Source organism: Syngnathoides biaculeatus, chromosome 2 (assembly GCF_019802595.1).
Source record: "Syngnathoides biaculeatus isolate LvHL_M chromosome 2, ASM1980259v1, whole genome shotgun sequence".
NCBI classification, from domain to species: Eukaryota; Metazoa; Chordata; class Actinopteri; order Syngnathiformes; family Syngnathidae; genus Syngnathoides; species Syngnathoides biaculeatus.
In genome coordinates, this window is record NC_084641.1 from 4,817,702 (window position 1) to 4,838,159 (window position 20,458).

At 41.9% G+C, this 20,458-nt stretch overlaps 2 protein-coding genes across 3 annotated transcripts; both read left to right on the forward strand.

The window, feature by feature from the left end:
• Window positions 1-1,511: 1,511 nt before the first annotated feature.
• hsd17b10 (hydroxysteroid (17-beta) dehydrogenase 10) lies at window positions 1,512-6,964 on the forward strand. Of its 2 annotated transcripts, none has more exons than XM_061828068.1 (6): window positions 1,512-1,669; window positions 1,940-2,104; window positions 3,711-3,875; window positions 4,412-4,540; window positions 6,321-6,429; window positions 6,594-6,964. In XM_061828068.1, the coding sequence occupies exons 1-6, from the start codon at window positions 1,646-1,648 to the stop codon at window positions 6,782-6,784; spliced, it is 783 nt and encodes a 260-aa protein (XP_061684052.1). In that variant the 5' UTR covers window positions 1,512-1,645; the 3' UTR covers window positions 6,785-6,964. The 2 variants fall into 2 exon arrangements, with proteins under 2 accessions (XP_061684052.1, XP_061684043.1); XM_061828059.1 differs by lacking the exon at window positions 1,512-1,669 and adding an exon at window positions 1,677-1,848.
• A 1,444-nt stretch (window positions 6,965-8,408) lies between these two features.
• Window positions 8,409-19,323, forward strand: sarnp (SAP domain containing ribonucleoprotein). The gene is made up of 11 exons (XM_061828094.1): window positions 8,409-8,793; window positions 9,831-9,930; window positions 11,161-11,204; window positions 11,290-11,360; window positions 13,734-13,785; window positions 13,881-13,954; window positions 16,247-16,284; window positions 16,359-16,384; window positions 16,458-16,526; window positions 17,143-17,229; window positions 18,461-19,323. Exons 1-11 carry the CDS (start codon window positions 8,761-8,763, stop codon window positions 18,500-18,502), a joined length of 636 nt encoding a protein of 211 aa, XP_061684078.1. The 5' UTR covers window positions 8,409-8,760; the 3' UTR covers window positions 18,503-19,323.
• The last annotated feature ends 1,135 nt before the right edge of the window (window positions 19,324-20,458 follow it).

Below are 20,458 nucleotides of genomic sequence, written 5' to 3' on the forward strand. Positions count from 1 at the left end.
TGTGCTTGAACATGGTGTTTGTTATGGACAATCCGTGATGAGCACAGAAGTCCAGTAACAGAACGCCACTCGGGTTCTGATCAGGGGGGCCGTTCTTCCCAATCACCCCCTTCCAGGTCTCACTGTCAATGCCCACGTGGGCATTGAAGTCCCCCAGCAGAATGATGTAGTCCCCGGAGGGGGGTGCTCTCCACCACTCCCTCTAAGGACTCCAAAAAGGTTGGGTAATCTGAACTCCGGTTTGGTCATTAGCCCAAACAACAGGACCTGTCCCCCCAAAAACATTTTCCACAAATCATTAACATTTGTTGGTCATTAGGTCAGTCCCCTCATGGGTCTTATTTTTGTACCTTTTTGACTCCTCTAGAGTGTTAGAAATTGCTTGGTTTCGTTTTCATTATTTGTGATAAGTAATATTTTTGTAAGTAATTAGGTGAAATTGGCACATCATTTAGATGTCCTGTTGATATTTATATTGTGGTCACAATTTAATGATTAACGATTTTCTGCTCCATAGATTGCTGCTTGAGATTTGAGAGCGTCATCACGACACCTTTGACAGGATAGTGGCGTGTGGTGGGGCTGTGCGATGAGGTAGTAGTTTGTATAGTTTTAGGATCAAATCAGATCTTGGAGATAACTATACAGCCTACTGTCTTTCCCACTGCAACCAAAATCTCCGAGCACGCTGAGAGGCCACCACGTAGTGGTTGCCACGGTCATCGCCCCGATCTCCTTCCTCTACACTTGTACAGACTGATAGAAGGAGTCCCTTGAATTTACTTTATTTTACAATGTACATTGATTGTATTTGACTAAAATCTGTTCAAATTACATAATTTACTCCTCTTTCCCCCCCAAAAAAAGTAATAACACATTTTAATCATGTGTAACCAATTGACATGGTCAAATTAAGTACATTCAAAGGACTTTTTCCCCCCAGTGCATGTGCTGGAGTTCGAAGAAGCAATTGTGAGGGCAATAAGTGCCATAAATGATCACTTTGATCAAATATTGTGTCCTCACAAATATTAGCAATTCATTAAATACACTAGTTAACAAATTAATCATGAGTCACCACACATATCTACAGTCATTTCACTCTTGATACATCTAAACTTTTCAGTGAAAAAGAATTTACACCGCATTTTTCTGTACATGAGCACCCTGGAATTTTTAGGTTTGAAAAAGTGAGTAAAGTACTCTGCTGCCAGGGCTGAGCAACATTTTAACAAGCCAGTTAGCTATACATAGATATACACGCACATTCTTGAAACTGTTGGGTTAAAAGTAACTCATATAGTCCTAAGGGTTACCTATAGCCAGCACATTGTTTAGAAGATATGGCCCAGCATGTTGGGCCAAGTCTATCCCAACAAGGAGTGAAAAGTACTCATAATGATAAGTTAAAGCTTATAAGAAAATGTTAGCAGTGTAAATGTGGTTAAAAGTACAAATTTCATTACCATCATTTTCTAAGAACGTCCCATTTTTTATTTATTTTTTTTTTTTTACCCCCGTACTGCTTCTCCTCAACAACTCTAAGGCAGACGTGCTAAGCAGTCGGTCGCCCTCGTGGAGTGATGCATCTGTTAAATACACAATCTTTGTCCAACTGTGACGTCACGGCTGCATCAAGTCCAACATGGCGAACATTCGGTGTGTCAAGGTGAGGAATGAAGTGAAGAGCCCCTTATCCTTTTGTCACGCGTCGTCGTTGCTGTGTCAGATTTCCGAATGTTGACGAATAATCGTGAAAAGTGTTCGTCTCGCAAGTTTTTTCAAGTTAACGTGAACATGTCCGCACTCGCGTCACGAGTCGTCCACATTCAGCCCAAACTGCTGAAGGTGCTTCTGCAGTTGTCATCAAAAGGCGAAATGTCATCGTTTTTTTGTCTGTTTTCACGTGACGCCACTTTGACTGACTTCTTCTCCCCAGGGGATGGTGGGCCTGGTGACGGGTGGGGCGTCAGGATTGGGCCGGGCAACAGTGGAGCGTCTGGTCCAGAGTGGAGCGTCCGCCGTCATCCTGGACTTGCCCTCCTCCGAAGGGCGAACGCTGGCGGCCACGCTGGGAGACCGATGCGCCTTCGCTCCAGCGGATGCAAGTACACGAATGACGAGTGCATTCGGGACAGCAGCACCTTAGCCATTTAAACAAGGGATGTCAAATTGCAAAGTTGGAAACTTGCTATGGAAATGTGTGCAAGTTAACAGGGGGTTTACGGAAGTGACACTTGACACTATATGGGAAATTATCTATCCAGCGAGATACCTTATGCATACTGTGATCTTAAGATAAACGCAGACCCAACAGAGATTTCAAGGTTATCAACTTTTACGGACTCTGCGATCAAAATTTTCAAGAGGGCTGTCAAAGTGCTATGGTTCATCCTTAAAGCAGAACAGTGGTTTTCAAACTTTTTGGGGCGCGACCCCCTTTTTGGACATGGGGAGAGAAGAGGTGCTACCACTGAAAATTGTAAAAAGTGGGGTTCTAGGATGAAGCAATCTGTGTACAGCCTTCTCGAAAACACTAGATTGCGACACAAAAAGTTAAAGGGTAAATCTAGTGGTTTGCTTGACCAATGTATCCAATAGGTCATGTAATATGTACTCTATCTTGACAATGTGATGTTAAATCCTCTCTCATTTAATAGTGTTTTGAGAAGATTTTTATCGACAATTACAAATTTTCAGGGGCGCTGCTGTTTTCGCGAGTCACATGACCAATGTGGGCAGATGTGACGTGTTACGTGCCGTTCCAAACGCTTGATTACATGGGACACCATTATGCCCAGCGCTGATAGTAGCAGTATCAGTTGATGGAGAAGACGGAAGGATACTTCCATACAGATTTGAACCTGTGGCTGTGAACAATGCCGCCAAGCGGCGGAGCCATGAGCTGAGCTTGCTTCCCCACGAGCTGTAAATAGTGGTGAATATTCGGATGGTTCTTCGGGCGGGATGACGTGGATTCTGACGAGCGAGCTCACGGCTCCGCCGCTCTGTATGGAAGTATTCCTCCGTTGATACTGCTATTTTGTCATCAGATGAGGATAAATCAGAGAAATCAGCGCTGGGCATAATGGTGTCCCATGTAATCGAGTGTTTGTATCGGCACGTAACGTCACGTACGCCCACGTAGGTCCTGTGACTCACGAAAATGGGAGCGCCCTGGAAAATTTGTAATTGTCGATAAAAATCTTCTTAAAACACTATTAAGCGAGAGAGGATTTAACATCACATTGTCAAGATAGAGTACATATTACATGACGTATTGGATACATTGTTCATGCAAAACACTGGATTTCCCCTTTAAATTTGCCCCGTTACCTAATTGTGCCAAACAGATATATGCGTTCATCTGAGATGATACGCTGTGGCGACCCCGAAACCGACAAGCCGGAAGAAACACACACACCTATGCATTATGCGCCCAATTGACTTTTGGCAATTTTTTTTTTTTTTTTTGGGGGGGGGGTGAATTATACACAAGAAATAACAGTATTTGCCAGGTCATAATGACAGTTTTAAGATCTATATATGTAGAACCAAAAGTGGCAAAGTCCCTCTTTATAATGATTGTGTCAAAAGGCCTGAATGAACCTTTTGATGCCTGCCGTAACTAGTCGAAGATGTTACTGTAGTTCCCTTTGAGAGCACAAATCAGGTTCCGAGCATCACGCATCCCTCGCGTTATCCCCCAGGTGACGTCGGAGGCGGACGTGCAATCCGCCGTCAACTTGGCGCGAGACAAGTTTGGCAAATTGGACCTGGCCGTCAACTGCGCCGGCATCGCCGTTGCGGTCAAAACCTTCAACTTCAAGAAGGACGTCCCTCACAGCCTGGAGGACTTCCAGCGTGTCATCAATGTAAGACATCGACATCGGGCCCGCCCGCATGGCCTTCTACCGTTGAACCTTGGCTTCACAAAATATATATTAAAAAAAAAAAAAACTTCCCCCTTCAATAAAATAAAAGGGAGATCACATTATTCTTCTCAAGTTTTGCTTTTGGGATTTTATTTTGCTCATTCTGAGGCATTTCTCCTGAAACCAAAGTCAGGCAATTTATCAACTAATTGAGAAAAATAAATAATCCAAATATTTTCTTTACAGATAATGTGGGGGTGCTTCCTCTTGTTGGAAGTGTTCTTTTGAACAATCTTAAACATATTTTAAGAAAACATTTTAAATGTTCAGCAACTTAACACAATTTCTAACAAACAATGTGAGAATTTGAGAAGGGTAGAAGGCAATACGGGTAGTTTTTCATGGCACTGTATATTAGTTTCAATCAATAGCAGTATAATAAGATATTACTAGTCTACACACACAACTTTATTCCTTTACTCCAAATGACTGTGTCAGTTTGATCAGTAAAAGTGACTTTAAAGTGCGGGGTGCAGGTGAACATCGCAGGAACGTTCAACGTGATTCGCCTAACGGTGGGCGCCATGGCCAAAAACGAGGCGGATGCGGATGGCCACAGAGGTTGCATCATCAACACTGCGAGCGTGGCAGCCTTTGATGGGCAGGTGAGCTCAAGACAAATGCAAACCACATCGTTCATCTCTCTCCCCATTTCCTAGGATGCATATCCCTTTTTGATTCCAGTAGGGTTACAATAAAGAGTAATCATTTAAATTACAATTTTGAGATTTCTGTGACACAAACAAGTGTAATTTTGGAATTTTGGAGGAGCAAGCACAGGTCCCCCTTTGTTGTGCGTTTTCTCCAGTGATGTGATTGATGGTGCCCAACCAAATATACGCGCCTGTGTAGCAATCACTTCATGTCAGATCGGATTTATTCTTAATCTCAAATTACTAATTAGTATCTATAGTGCCAAATTGACTCATTTGAGAACAATGCGTATTTAAAAAAGAATATAAACCATCTGTCGCAGAGAGGTTTACGTGTGGCAGCGATACGCTTCTGTGTACGGAGGAGCCATCTCCGTCCTCTTTTTTTTTTTCCTCCAATCATAGGTAATAAATGTGAGTTTGTGTAAAGCTAGGGGTCATTTATTTAAATACTGGTATTTTTAGGAATACCATGGGTTGTGGGTTTGTATCCCACTGGGGCCTCCACTCCCTGAGAAGGGTTGCGTCAGGAAGGGCATCCGTCGTAAAAATTGTGGCAAACATATATGTGCGTTCATCTGAGATGACACGGTGTGGCGACCCCGAAAGGGATAAGCCGAAAGAAACTACCATCTGAAAAGACCAAAAAAGATCGATGGATTTTGGGAATTAAAACCGTGATGGATGGTGCCCAACCAAATACACACACCTGTGTAGTGATCATTTTATTTCAGGTAGGAGTTATTCTTCTCAATCTCAAATTATTAATAAGTATGTATACTGCCAAATTGACTCATTTGACAACAATGGGTATTTAAAAAAAGAAAATAGTCTGTTGCAAAGAAGGTTTACAGAGGTTTACGTGTGGCAGCGATATGGGTCCTTGTACGGAGGAGCTGTCTCCGTCCTCTTTTTTTTTTTTTTTTTGCGAGTTTGTGTAAAATCAGGGGTCATTTATTTAAATATTGGTATTTGTATTGAAAAATTCTGAGCGGCTCCATCACTATGTGGGATTTATTCTTGACTGAGAACAGATCCAGCAAGGAAGTATTTGTATGCGTCAAGACTTTTCTACGCTTTCAAACTCTTCCGTGTAAATCTTGACGACTTACTCACTAGATATATGTGTATATCCAGTTGTCCAAGACAAGCGGAAGAGGGTTAACAGTCCACTTTCTTTTCAGCGAAAACAACTTTGGCATTAAATATGGGTCCTCTATGCCAAGTGTCTCTCATTTTTCCACGTACCTTCGTTTATTATCACCTTCTAAATGTTTCATGGTATCAGACAAAACTCTGAGCGTCGTGCTACAAGACATTTTCTTTTGTCTTATCGAACTTAGCATTGAACAATGCTTTGTTTGACGGGCAAAATTGCCAGTCATGTGATTTCTGTGATGTAGGTGCACGAGCTCTATTGCCATTTGATTAGTGGAATGTTATTCAAAGCAATAGTTTAAAATGCCTTCTTAAAGTAAAATGTGGTATTGTGTGTGAAATATTTTGTCTCTGTGATTAATTGCGATTATTCAAAATTCAAAAGTGTGATTAATCGGATTCTTAAAAATTCAGATTGACAGCCCAAGTTTTCAGCCATTTTGAAACCCCCAAAAAGGTGACCATCAACGTTAATTTTTTCGCCGCCTGCTTCTTGCGGTTGAATGCCAACTTTGAAGAGCTTGGCTGTTCGTCCAAAGATGCCAACAGACGATGCCGTACGCTTTGCCTGCAGGTTGGCCAAGCAGCATATTCGGCATCCAAAGGCGGCATTGTAGGAATGACACTTCCTGTTGCCAGAGATCTTGCCCCAATGGGCATCAGGGTCATTACCATAGCACCGGGTAAGCACACAAAAGTTTCCCCTCCATAAGTTTTTCGCATCAAGCCATCTATTCATTGTCAAGGTTTGCAGAGCCTCTCTCAGCTATCTTTGGGCAGGAGACAGGTTACACCTTGATCTGGTTGCCTGGCAATCGCACCCCTAACCCTAATTTCATCCCTGCAGGCCTGTTCTCCACTCCCCTCCTGGCTGGGCTTCCAGAGAAAGTGCGCTCGTTTCTGGCTCGTCAAGTGCCCTTTCCGTCCCGTCTGGGTGACCCCTCCGAGTTTGCCCACTTGGTGACGTCACTCGCCGAGAACCCCATGATTAACGGCGAGGTCATTAGACTGGACGGGGCCATTCGCATGCAGCCCTGAATGTGCACGTGTCTGCAAGGGTTTGCAGGCGCTGAAATATTTCTGCTGTAAAAAGCAGCAGGATGAAAGGAAGGCCCTCATATCGTTTCTGAAGGTGACAATATGTGTAAAAAGTTGTGTACATTGCAGTACTAGGTCATTTGGTAAACATCCACATTGAAAATAAAGGTGAAAACGCAACTTTTTGTTTGGAATCTTGTCTTCTGAAACTGAGTAGTTTTTCATCTATTATTCTTCTGGTCACTTAACCGGCAACAATCTAAAGTGGCATTAAGCAGACCCCAAAAAAATTAAAGCGAGTAAATTCGACACCACGGAAGAGTAACGTTAAGCCCGACAAATTTTCATCCATCCAATTTTCTGTACCGCTCCTCCTCACATGGGTCGTATGTGTGCTGGTGCTTATCCCATCTATCTTGTGGCAAGAGGCGGTGTACACCCTAAACTGGTCGCCAGCCAGTTTGCATACTGTATAAACAAACCACTTTCACACGCGTTGACCTACAGGTAATTGAGAGTTTTCAAGCAACCAACAAGGCATGTTTTCAGCCTGTTGGGGGAAACCAGACTACCAAGAGAGAACCCACGCAGGCCAAGCTGAATTTGAACCCTGCAGACTGTGGGGCTTAATGTGGGTTATTTTTATTTATTGTCTCTGCCTGATCTGAGGACAGAGTTGACCTCCCGCGCTTGGGGACGAGTAGTGGGTGCCTGCCGAGGTGTGTGTGTGTAGTGGGCGAGTGCTAGTGGTCTGGATGTGGCGGCCCTCTGTCAGTGATTGTCCACCCTAACAACACTTACACCACTCATTGTATATACTTTCTCACCTATCACACCTGGGCACATATCCATATAAAGGTTCCTGGGAGGCTGAGGTGGCGTTGGAGGGTCAATATTCAGAAGCTGGAGAGCACCTGGTCCACCGCATGAAATAAATGTGAACTTCCATCCATCCATTTTTTTGAACCGCTTATCTTTACTAGGGTCGCGGGTGTGCCGGACCCTATCCCAGCTGTCATCGGGCAGGAGGCGAGGTACACCCTGAACTGGTTGCCAGCCAATCACAGGGCACATGGACACAGACAATAGTCGCACTCACAATCACACCTAAGGGCAATTTGGAGTCTTCAATTAATGCACGTATTTGGGATGTGGGAGGAAACCGGAGTTCCTAGAGAAAACCTATACAAGCACGGAGAGAACATGTGAACTCCAAACCGGCGAATTTCGGATTTGAACCCCAGACCGCTGAACTGTGAAGCCAATGCTCTGACAAGTTATGCCACTGTTCCACTGCAATGTGTATTTCTTCAAGCTAAAGTGAATGACTTAGAGAGATGAAGCAGACATCAAACTATCTGCCTTACCTGAGTTTAGGCTTAACATTTTTTTAAATAATTCCTTGGCTTTTGGACATCATCTGATTCTTTGCACTCCTCTGTCAGAAGTCTTCTGAGGAGCACCTGATGGAGGCAAATTCATGGTGGCATGATTGGCTTTCCACTTCCGTGTTATGGCATCTACTGTGCTCACTTCAGAATCTTAGATATGCACCTGTAACCAATGCCTTCGTTCTGGTTGGCAACAATTAGCTTGGACTCTTGAGACCAGTCTCTGCTCTTCCACATCATGAGATGTGTCTTGACTCACACTTTGGCAATGAGACATTTTTGTAGTCCATCAGAAGTCAACCAGCTCATATTCATTCATTTCCTCCATTCTGCTTGAACAGCGAAACAGGACAAAAAAATGAAGTAAATCAAGATACAATATTAGGTCCAATAGAAACTTCAGAAGTTCTATGTTGTGTGCTGTTTGTTTCTGTAATGAGACATTTTTGCCCGTTTTATATAATCGTGTATTGTATCGTGTGTGCGTGTTCTTATTTGTGAGCGCTTGTTTGCTCGGAAGAAGAAGAAGACGAAGAAGAAATTTGATTGGAGGATGATCAGGAAGCCATTCATCAACAAAAAAAGATGGGCGACGTGATAGAGCTGCACAAACTCAAGGTTGGTAGTGCTCCAAAAAATCGAATATTAGACTCTTAATGGATAGCATTCATCACAAAGGTATTTTGGAGCGTCCATTCGCTTCTATTTCCGCTAGCTGAGAAGCGAGAAAAGTTTAGAAGGGTGAAATGTGTTGAGCGGCTGCTAAAGCTAACTGTTAGCTTGCGTTCACGATGTCCCAGCAGGACATTTCCTAGGTAAAGCGCAGCAATACCCTCGTAAAAGCACTTTTAATGTTGCTGAAGACCACTTCAGTCGTAGTAATAAATGAGAAGCGATGTAACAAAATATTGCGACATTTGTAATTATGAGGACTTCTATTTCATTTTTCTTTGCGGGCCCACGTCGTAACTGCAATTCCCCCACTCAAAAATCGTAGATGTGCGCAAAACAAAAGTATCATCGTTGTATTTCACCTCAGACGGCCCCCACGACTGGAAAAACATAAACAGATGTACACGCAAGTACCTCTACATATGAGACAGCATCTACACACCTTTGCCTGATTATTTTACGTTTACATCAAATTGAGTTGGAAATCAGAAGTCATGGTAAATATTTCTACAACCATTTTTCACTGATTTGCTTTAGTGGGCCACATAAAAATGATGCGGTGCCACGGATCCTTCCACTGTACCTTTAGTCTGAAATTTATACCATGAGAGATTAATAAACAGTATGTATAGTTATTTTGGTGAAAATTGAGATTGTGTATGATCAAACAGATGTTCTTTTAAGGTTACGCTTGCTGGGCTAAAATACAACTTAAGCTGTAGCAAGAACTGCTGACTTGTAAGGCTTTAAAATCTTGCAACACTGTAAGATTTTTGACCTTCTTCGGTTTGGATTTGATCTGTTACCTCGAAAACAGTCCCCACATGTTCACATACAAATGGAAAGTAGTAGCCGGCAGACCGTCAATGACTAAAAAGGTGCCCATTTGGGGTAAATACAATTGCAATGTTCCAAACACTCATGAAAGTGCTGTTTGATCTGAAGCGTTGAACATTGTTGAATTTTTCTCTGCTCCCTCTCAGCTTGCCGAGCTGAGGCAGGAGTGTGAGGCCAGAGGGCTGGAGACCAAGGGAAACAAGGGGGACCTGATCGCACGCCTGCAGGCCTACCTGGATGAGCATGGCGAGTCACAGTCGTATATATGGAATCAACCTTTAAAGACTTAAGAGTAACTTGTGCAGTCTTTGCAAAGAGGTCCGACAACAGCATCTGCCCTCCAGAAAATTTCAAAATTTTGACTTGCGGAAGCACTGCAGATAAAATTGGTATTTATATCCTCCCAGTACCATTAAGGACCTCCGTAATGGTCCTGGGAGGATATAAATAGCGTTTAAAGTGCATGTTTTGTCAATTATTTCTCAAGTCTTTTATTTGCTAGTTATACTATTCTGGGCAGCAAGTTGGCAGAGTTGTAAAGCATTGGACTCACTACTCTGAGGTCTAGAGTTCAATCCCAGCCCTGCCTGTGTGGCGTTTGCATGTTCTCCCCGTGCCAGAGGTTTTTTTCCGAGCACTGCGGTTTCCTCCCAAATCCCCAAAACATGCAACATTAATTGGACACTAAATTGCCCGTACGTGTGGTTGTGAGTGTGACTGTTATATCCTTGTGCCCTGTGATTGGCTGGTAACCAGTTCAAGGTGTACCCTACCTCCTGCTCGTTGACACCTGGGATAGGCTCCAGGAATCCTGTGACCCCTGTGAGGATGAACTGCTAAGAAAATTAATGGATGGATGGATGGATATGCTATTCTGTTTGCTGTAGTGTGATAGTTTTAGTTTCGATGCGACATCGTGAGCATGTACAGCATCGTCATCCTACACAGGCAATGTGTGGGGCAGTGTAAGCTTCTTCTGCTTATAGATACGAAATGCAATTCTTCGTCACTGCCTCGTGAGCGCAATCTTATGGTAGGTTATGTACACACTAAAAAACATGCTAGCATACATGGTAACAGTGGAACCAATCTGTTTAAATGTACTTTTATTAGACAAGTCACACAACAACATTTGCAAATGTTGGAACCCAGTGTGCACAAAAGATGCGGCATGTCTAATGTGGCGTCTCGTCTATTCAGAAGAGAATTTAAGACCTCTACGATCTTAAAAATACGGTACATTTAAAAAAAAAAATCTTCAAGAGCAAAACTTGGAAATATGTGGGCCGCGAATGGGCAAGGGCACACTGTATAGTAGTTAGTGTGACAGACCTCATGCACGCTGTGCTAGCTCTGCAAATGCTGCAATTGACTTCACCTTTGAATGATTCCTTCATCACAGGGTTTTTTTTCTATGGTTATTAAAATCCACAAATCGTGTCGTGTGACACACATTGTCTCCTTGGTTTCCCACAGATGAAGACGTGGATGTGGATGATGTGCTGGCAGATGATTCTGTGGTAATGTTGTCAGTGGTCTCTTTCGGGAAACTGATGCTCTGTCCTTTAAGTGACACACAGATTATGTTTTCCATTTGTGTTTTAGGACTTCGCAAAAAGTGAAATTATAGACAACGGCAAAGATGTCAAAGAATCAGAATCTCCTGTGGCTGAGTTGTGAGTGTGTTTTTTTTTTTTTTTTCCCCCTCCCAAATGTTTGTCTTAGCTGGCGACCAGTTCAAGGTGTACGCCACCTCGTGCCTGAAGATAGCTGGGATGGGCTCCAGCATGCTTACGACCCAAGTGAGGATAAGTGGTATGGAAAATGAATGGATGAGTTTCCAGGGTTTACAACTTGCCGGCAGCAGCCAATATTTCCAGCTTTGTCTTCTGCTTCAAGCGGAGCCATCACTCATCTTGCCTAGTCACGTTCGCAAGCTCGTATCTTTTATTTTTCTGGGTGATTGTGAAGCCTTGTCGCGCACCAGCATTGAAGTTTGGACCTACTAAATGAGGAGGACCTTTATTGTTGGGAAATATAGTCTTAAAATAAAATTCTCGTTCCTCCAGAAATCCGATTTCTGATTTTAATGAATTTATAGTGTTGTCTTCGCTGACATGGGGCCACAACCTTGTGAATACAAATTGGGTCAGTCCCCACATATTTTTTTTTTTAATTATTATTGACCATTGTAAAGTGTCAACGAGTTGTCTCTTCAAATGTAATGTGAATGGTTTGACAAACATACTTGTTTTTGGGTGTCTTGAAAAGTGGTGGTTTTGTAGATGCCAGGGTTCCACCTTACGCAAGCAATATAACAAATATTGGACTTTTTTTCTGGATTTGCTTTATTACGCCAAAAAATTTACGGCAAAAAATGCTTGAACTTCTACAAAAAGTAAAAATCAATCAGTTTTTGTTCTACATAGATAATGTGAAAGTTTTCCTCTGGGGTTAAAAAAAAAAGTCCCTTGTTGCAACATATATGAAAACGCATTTTAAATGTGGAACAATATAATTTTAACGTAATATAATTTTGTAATATGAACAACACAACTGCATTGGCTGCTAGGAGCACATGGCTCTTATTGAATGCTGCTCCCCATCCGACTTGTCCACGCTTTTTCCTTATGTTGAGTTGTACATGTCAGACAAGGTAGACAGACAGAAGAGGCAGGAACATATGGTAATCTACAAGAGTGGAGGCAGAAGCGTGTAGATGGATTACACTTTGTGCAGACATTGTAATCTAAAGGAGATGACTCACTGTAAGATAGTAGGGGAGAGTGTGGCTTGATGGCGTAGGATGGTGGTGTGTAAGATTACTCTGTGGTTGGGGAGGAAGATTAAGAAGACAGCCGACACAGAGAACCATGTGGTGGAAACTAAGACAGGAAGAGTGTTGAGCGTTTTTTTGGAAAGAGGTGAGTCAGGATCTCGGTGTGAGGAGAAACTCCCGTAAGACTGGAGCACTACAGCCAAGGCGATCAAAGGGATGGTCAGGAGAGTACTTGCTGTATCCTCTGGTAGGAAAGGGGAGAAGGAGACTTGATGGTGGAACTTCACAGTACAGAAAATCAAACATTGAAATAAGTTAGCTGAGAAGTGCGACACTGAAAGGATCGAGGAGAGGAGAAAATAAAGCATTGAGATGTGACATAGCGTAAAGGTAGAAATGGCAATGCCAAGAGACATGTATGACAGGTTGGAGACAAAACAATGAGAAAAGGATCTCTACAGGTTGGTCAAACAAAAGGAGAAATGAAGGATGTGCTCCACGTTAGGGTGATTAAGGATAGTGATGGAAATGTTGACTGGTGCCAATAGTGTGCTGGATTGATGGAAAGAATACTCTGAGGAGTTGATGAATGAGGAAAATATGAGAGAAGATTAGAAGAGGCACATGTGGTGGACCAGGAAATGGCAACGATTGGTAAGGTCAATCATTGCTGCTTGCCTTCCTTCTTGTTCATCTTCCTCTGAAAGAGGGATGTTGACCTCAAGGCATTGTTGGCCTCTAAAGGTAACCATTCCTCATTGTCGTTATTCAGAGCCGTGACGATCACACATAAACTGCACACGACCCTCCCCCACCTGTTCCTATTAAAAATACACCATTAAGTTCTTTAGATGCTGCTGACAGGGAATAGAAGGACGTCTTTGGATACAATATGCAGGGAATGAGTTAATTGCATTTATTCCTGTTGATATTGTTATAGGTCTGTACATTTGCTATTTGGCAGGCTAATTTGTGATTTTTTTTTTTTTAATTTTATTTTTTTTTATTTATTTTTTTTGATAAAACTGACCGGCCTTTTTTTGTTTTTTTTTTCCCAAAATACATAAGGAACTCTGTAAGATTTGTCCAATTGACCTGTGATTTATTGCTGCCACATTTAAGACAATTGGCATACAAAGATAGTGAAGATGTACAGGTGACTGATTACATTACACTGACAAAAAAAAAGCAATAAATGAATTGTGGTATTGTGAGTAATGGCCACTCGTCTTTTCAATCTTTGTCATTTATTTTTGTGCTTGTCTTTTAGGCCCCCTGAAAAAAAGATTGTGAAGATATGTCCTCCGGCAACTGCCAGTGAAGTATGTGATCCAGCAAAAATAATTTTTATCAGTTTGTTCGTACAACCACAAAAATACCTCACATTGTCCCGCAAATTTGATCTTTTGTTGAGCAGCGACTACAAAAACGTGCTGAACGCTTCAATCTGCCAGCATCAGCTGAAGACAAGAAGGTTCAACGTGCTGCCAGGTGAGACCCACGTTACTGTCAACTTGCCCATGGATTATGTTAACATAATTGGTTTAGGCGTAAATTGATAGGGTTTCTGACATAGTTTGGTCTTTTTAAATACAATGAAGTCCTTGTAGGTGCTGAATATTGTGATTTCCCAGAATGAAACCAGCCTCCAGAAACACTTCATTTCACTAAATCTCCACAAATTAACAACATTACTGCCTTGACTTGTATCTGAAGTCCTCCTTCCCTATTGAAATTTCACCATTAGCTTTGAACTATCTATTGTTCAAAGTGTGATTTTTGTCAGTGTTCATTATTAAACTATGGTGCTTTTGAAGACTTGTTCTCACTCTGCCAAACTGCTGCTTGTTGTTAAGGGCAGGGATGAGAATTTTCCGCCCATCAGCGGATTTCTGACTTTTTCAAACCAAAATGACCATTACCGAGATAAGTGCAAATCCGTTGAGAAAATTTCAGGGGGGCTGGGGCGGGGTAGGGTATTGTGTGCCTGCCTCTCGGTGGTGGGCTCCGAGCTTCAAGTTCAGCTTCGTGCTAGCACAAGCACGACTATTATATGCCGTTCTAACTTGCTCGGTAGTGTAAATATTTGCATTTTGCGACATAAACATTCAAACTTGTTTGCAGCAGATTACTCAATTGGACAACAGAGTTATACAGTGTAACGATCCAATCGTGTTAGTGGTTAATCGAGTTTCACCATTGCCATGCACATGTGTTCTCGGTTCTCAGAAATTGCAGTGTAACTTGTTAGTTAGCCAAGTAATGGCGCGTGAGACTTAGCGCGAACTGAGCGACGGTGTGTTCAAAGTTTTACGATGGCGAAAGTGTTAGAAAAAAAGGATGAAGATCGAGTGAGTGTAAGGTAATTTTTATTCATATTGTTTTAAAAACTTGTGCTTCCTCTTCACTATACTAATTCTATGAAAAACTGACTGCATATCAAAAAGAAAATATAATGGTGTATCCATATTAAACAGTGAAAGAGATTGAAAATTCATTCTGAAGCTTGGCAAATGGTGAAACTCTTATGAAATGTGCTTCAAATAAATACAATAATTCAAGCATTGAAGAAATGAAACTGATATTTCAATTTTTGCTGGACTGGTAGAGCACCAAACAAGGGACATTTTTTCCACAAATACATTAAATTCAGTGTTGAAATTAATGGTTTTGGGGCTAACAAATTTTGCTAAAATCGCTTAGCTTCCGGGGGCTTTGCCCCCTGGGCCCCCAATGGGGCGCTGCGCCTGCACCCCGCTGAGGGCCTGCAGCCCCCAGACCCTCGGCTACTTTTCAGACTTTTTTTCTCATTTGGCATTGTCATCCCTGTTAGGGAGTTCAGTTGTTTATCAACCAACATCTGGCACGCACAGCTCAGATTTTTGCTTACAATAAAAGCAAGAAAGTCATCTGAGCGATACCGCCAAGGGCTTACATAGATATTTTCAGGGGAAGGTGCTCAACCCCCCCCCCCCACACAAAAAGGCTGCCCGTTGCCAGTAATCTAGATCAGTGTCTGCGCCAGACCAGTAGCTCACAAAAGTACTTTTAACTTTTTTTTTGTATACACACATTGCTTACATTCAAATATCTCAGTGACTTTTGGGCAGGATGCTGTACAATGTATTTGGTCACACTACTTTCTTCTGCCTTTTCTATCAACAGAATTAAGATTTTAAATCAATAAAAAAGTGAAGTTGTTTAATACGCTCAACTGTCATTAAATTCTCTGCTGATCTGACTGTCTCTATCTGCTGTAGCTTTTTTATGTTCTCGCTTTGTCTTCTTGAACCTGATAATCTGAACATTTTATGTCAGTAGACAGCAAGACAATTACAAATAATTTAATTCTTTCATTTAGAAGATATATAAACATGGTAGAGTAGATGCCCTCCCAAGTCAGCTGCACTAGGCACCAGTGCACTTGCGACCCTAGTGAAGATATGTGGTACAGAAAATGGATAGCTGGATGGATGGGGTTCCATTCAAAAGCTTTTTCATCCAGGGTGAAAAGGCCAAATGTTGACGCACCACTAGGGGGGGTTTCTGCTCACTTCTGGATGGCTCCTGTCGCCAAATCATCAATCAAGGCAGCTCTGTACTGAAAAAAAGTGAAGCACCAAGTAGTGAGGGAACCCTATACACGAATATTCATATGCTTTTTTTTTTTTTTTTTTTTTTTTTTTTTTTTTTGATGGGGGTAGGACTGTATGTCCAAAATGTAAATCAATTGTGTTTTCGTCAATGACTAATTGAATATGTCGTGCTGTGTTGGTTTTGTAGGTTTGGATTACCGATCAGTGTTTCAAGTCCATCCACAGGTGTGTATGATGACGATTCAGCATCATGTGCACCGAGTACGCAACAACTATGTGTATAATTTTCTTCTGCACAGGTGCTGTGGTGGCTGGCAACACTCCGGTAAGACCCGTTGCCACCGGGCCTGCACGGTCCACTTCTTGACGGGCGTGAAAGTTTCTTGTATCTGTTGCAGGTCAATGTGGATCAGCTTAAGAAGCGGGCAGAGAGATTTGGCATGAATGTGTCATCTCTTTCACAAAAGGTTGGAATGTGCTGTCACTCTAATACGAGTGCCTTGATTTACAAGTCTAGAATCCCAATGTTCGAAGCCAAGAACCCTGTCTCACCATTTTTACGTTATTTGACGGGGATGGATGGGGTCTGTCAGTCTGGTGCTGCTCTACTGTCAATGTCAAGTCTGCAGACAATATTAATAAGGCTCAGTTAGCAGTAGATGCCAGCGAGGCCCCATTTTGAAAATCAAGGTCACACCCAGTTTGCTTCATTGCACCCAAACATTAGTGAGGATAAATGGTACAGAAAATGAATGGATTAAAAATGTGGTTGGGATTAATTTTAAAGCCTCTAATTAGATTTTTATTTTCAATCTACTCTCTTTATACTATGATTTCTGACCTGTGCCATAACAAGACTTTTTCACTTATGTCACTTGGCTGGCTCTATACTATATTCCACATTTTTTTTATTTGTCCAGGAAAACAATCCAAGATAAAAGCTGCCAAGAGCGATAATTTACAAAGACTAATTCAAGTGTTTTTTTTCCCATACAATTGTGCCATTAAGTCACGATAAAGTAGCAAAAGAATTTGAGTGCCATGCGACTTCAATTGTGCTCATTCCCGGTCGTTGTTGGGCAGATGGAAGCGGATGAAAAGCTGATGAAGAGGAAGGAAAGGTTTGGCATCCTGACGAGCGGCGGTGTGGCTGGCTCAGCAGACATCCAGGTGACTTGTTTGTTTTTTGGGGGAATAGTTGACCCCTTCAAGCTGTTGACACTCCTTTCACTTCTCAGAACAGCATGTGTCAGGGTGCCCCGACTATATAAACACCAAGCTGCCTCATGCCATGCATTGACCATTAGAGGGAGTTCCCACTTACTCATTCTATTTAACTTTTTATCCCAGTTCTATCAGTACAGTGTGCAATTAACCATCAAACTATGCCCACTACATCTTCCCTCAAGTGTGGTGTTTTGTTATTTGAGCTACAGTGTCTGTCATTTGGTTCGGCCAAACGGACTGGATTCGGCACCCTGTGTGGCCCCTAGCCATCCGATTGTGCTATCCACCGGATGCGAAAGATCGCTTAGCCTCATGTCCTGAGCATGAGTTTGCTCGTGTGACACATTTGGACACATTAAAAGTGCATGGGCTGCTTTAGCTCGGAACTATAAACTCTGCAAGGGGCGGAATTTCCCCTCCACAAGGTGCCACCAACATTACTTCCTGGATGAGTTCGGCTCATCATCCAGGAGAGGAAGGTGAATCTGTGTGTACCCACATCATCTGCACTGCCCTGCACTATGCGTGAACAACTTTAATTTTCTATGTACTGTATCGTATTTTCAAGACGACAAGCCGCTACATTTTTCGAGCGCCGTGAACCCCGCGGCCTGTTTTCTGATGTTTTTTTTTTTTTTTTTAAACTAGCCGCTACGAGATTAAAAGTACAACAAAAACTTGTGTGAATGAAATGGTTCAAGCATGGCTGTTCCTTAGAGTGGATTCAGGTTTGGGCAATGCTTCATGCTGAGCAAAGAAATGAGGCAAATTTTATTTTAATCTTAAATTTATACATCATCAGTGGTGTAAATTAGTTTTTCCTGTCTTTTTTTTTTTTTTTGGACTAATTGAGTCTTCCAAATTACTGAATGTTGAAATCCATACAGTTCTTTTTGGGGCACCAGAGAAACCCCCTGCTGCCCCCACAGTTTTTTTTCCTCACCTTTTTCGTGCATTTGGATTGCATGTCTGCCACTAACACTGGCGAGTGCATCCTAACTCAGCTTCATCCCACAAACTGATGAAGCCTGGTCGCTCGGATTGAGAGTCCAAACTTTTTACGAAACAAACATAACAGTCCAGTTGCCATCGATTGAATGCCCTGAGAATGAAATGGATTAATGACAATATTCACAGGCTTGTATTTACTTGTATTTTTTGCCCCCCTTCACAGGCAAAGAAAATGAAGCGTGCTGCACGATTTGGAATAGTGTAAAGTTTGTGTATTTTATGTTTTCTTTAAATAATTTTCAGTCGCCAGAATTCTAAGTGATGGTAACGGTCACAAGTTGATCTTGGTAATCAATGGAATAACAATGTGGAGTTACTGGACAAATTGTTGAATTAGTGGAAACTGGAAGGATTTTGTGCCTGCTTATTCAAGTTTTTTTTTTCTTCTTTCTTTCCATTTTCTTTCAAACTTCCCAATTGACAGTGTGCTCACGACTTAATGATGGCCTGATTTTCTTTATTTAGTTGCACGTTTCTCCAACACATATCGTCAAATCTTCGTGCACTGTATGTTTAATGAGCACAACTTCAACCTCGCACCCCTGATTCCATTCTGAAATCGAGTCTTTGGCTACTTGCTGGGTTGCCCAAAAGGCATTTGATCATTAAAAAAAATGTGCACCATAGAGTTTTTAAAGTACACTTTTAGATATTTCTTTAGTCTTCCAGCAGCCTCACAATACTGAGTTCATCAGCTAAACGAAAGGGCAAGCCAAAAAGATGCAGTTTGACATATTTCAGGCATTTGGAGAGATGAATCCATTTTGTATACGACATCTAAAGAGATCTGTGTTCATTCTCCAATTGTGCTTATTACAGCTCACTATAAGAACTTAGAAGTCTCCTATTTTTATCCCTAAAAAAGTGATTGGAGGGCAACAAAGGTTTTCAGATGATCATTTAAGAGGATATAACTCGGGGTTGTTTTATGTGTTGAAATGTATTTTTGGTGTAACTTACAACTGTTTGGTTCACTGCTTCAGTTATGTGTGCATTTTATAAAATAAAAGGTTTTCAATTTTCTGACACTGACTTTGATTCTGTGTTTGATGTTTGATGGTTTTGGATAAAAATGTGACTAATTTGGAAATGAGATCAGAAACAACCCAGGCACTAAATCCCAATTTGGTTTGATTCATGGTTAACATAACACAAATTTTTGTCTCGTAAAGGGGCACCATGTGTCTTTTTAGATGTGTAAAATTAAGAAAAAAGGGATGAGAAAACCTCTTATCAGTCTCAATCTGGAACAGGGGTCGATCGCAATCGACACATTGAGCAGTCTTGATCGATTGTGGGACCGTGAGCAAAAACAAAAAAAAGACATCAGCCAATGTTCCCTTTAAACAATTCACATACGTACTCTAAAAAAAGAAGCCACTGGTTTCTTTTAAGCAGCACACGGAACTTCCTCAAACAACGACTACTGCTCCCCCACACTTTCTTTTTTGTAGTTTACCATACACCCCCCCATCCCCGCTCTTAAAGACGTACACTCATAATTACAAATGTTACAGTACTTACGCAGCCCATCAATGTGTTTTGTAATGACAACGTCTACCACCGCTGCTTTAGTGAGCAACACAGTCTGGGCAACGTAGAACAAAGACGAGCTAGACATGCTGCTTAGGTTTGTTTTTTTATATTAATGGGGATAGTTGAGAAAAAGTGGTTAAAATGGAAGAGATTTTCTCTTTTCCGAGTGGGAAAGGTCTGGTCTCAAGCCAAAGTAGAAAGTGCAGGATGAGGTGGTGAGTAATTTTAATATTCCACCTTGGCACTGCCTGATCCTGGATGAAAGCGCAGACAAAACGGTTTGGGAGCATTACCCCCCCCCCCCCCCCCCAGGTAAAAAAAGTGGGCACCCCTGATCAAGAGGGATTCTTCACTTTTGAAATATGAGTGCTCAATGACAGGTTCATAATTAACACAAAAGTATAATTTTATTGAAATTTCAAGAGGGGTAGACTACCAGAAAAAGGAAACCCAAATGGAAACTGGAAAGGGAAGCTAGGACTTCATGTGTTGCTGGATTAAAAATGAGTGTTGATAGGTTGCAGCGTGTTGAGCAAGTACCAAGTTGGAGCTTGTGAATCTAGCATCCCACCCCCGAAAAAATTTATTAGGCACTAATTTTGTACATGATGAAAACCATTGCGCT

What these genes read in the sequence shown, in the direction of transcription:
- hsd17b10 (XM_061828059.1), top strand. Translation starts at nt 1,738, where the DNA reads ATGTTGACGAATAATCGTGAAAAGTGTTCGTCTCGCAAGTTTTTTCAA. An exon ending in ACTTCCAGCGTGTCATCAAT is followed by an intron (nt 3,876 to 4,411) that starts GTAAGACATCGA and finishes TGCGGGGTGCAG; the next exon opens with GTGAACATCGCAGGAACGTT. An exon ending in TGGCAGCCTTTGATGGGCAG is followed by an intron (nt 4,541 to 6,320) that starts GTGAGCTCAAGA and finishes CTTTGCCTGCAG; the next exon opens with GTTGGCCAAGCAGCATATTC.
- sarnp (XM_061828094.1), top strand. Translation starts at nt 8,761, where the DNA reads ATGGGCGACGTGATAGAGCTGCACAAACTCAAG. An exon ending in GGCCTACCTGGATGAGCATG is followed by an intron (nt 9,931 to 11,160) that starts GCGAGTCACAGT and finishes GGTTTCCCACAG; the next exon opens with ATGAAGACGTGGATGTGGAT. An exon ending in CTGGCTCAGCAGACATCCAG is followed by an intron (nt 17,230 to 18,460) that starts GTGACTTGTTTG and finishes CCCCCTTCACAG; the next exon opens with GCAAAGAAAATGAAGCGTGC.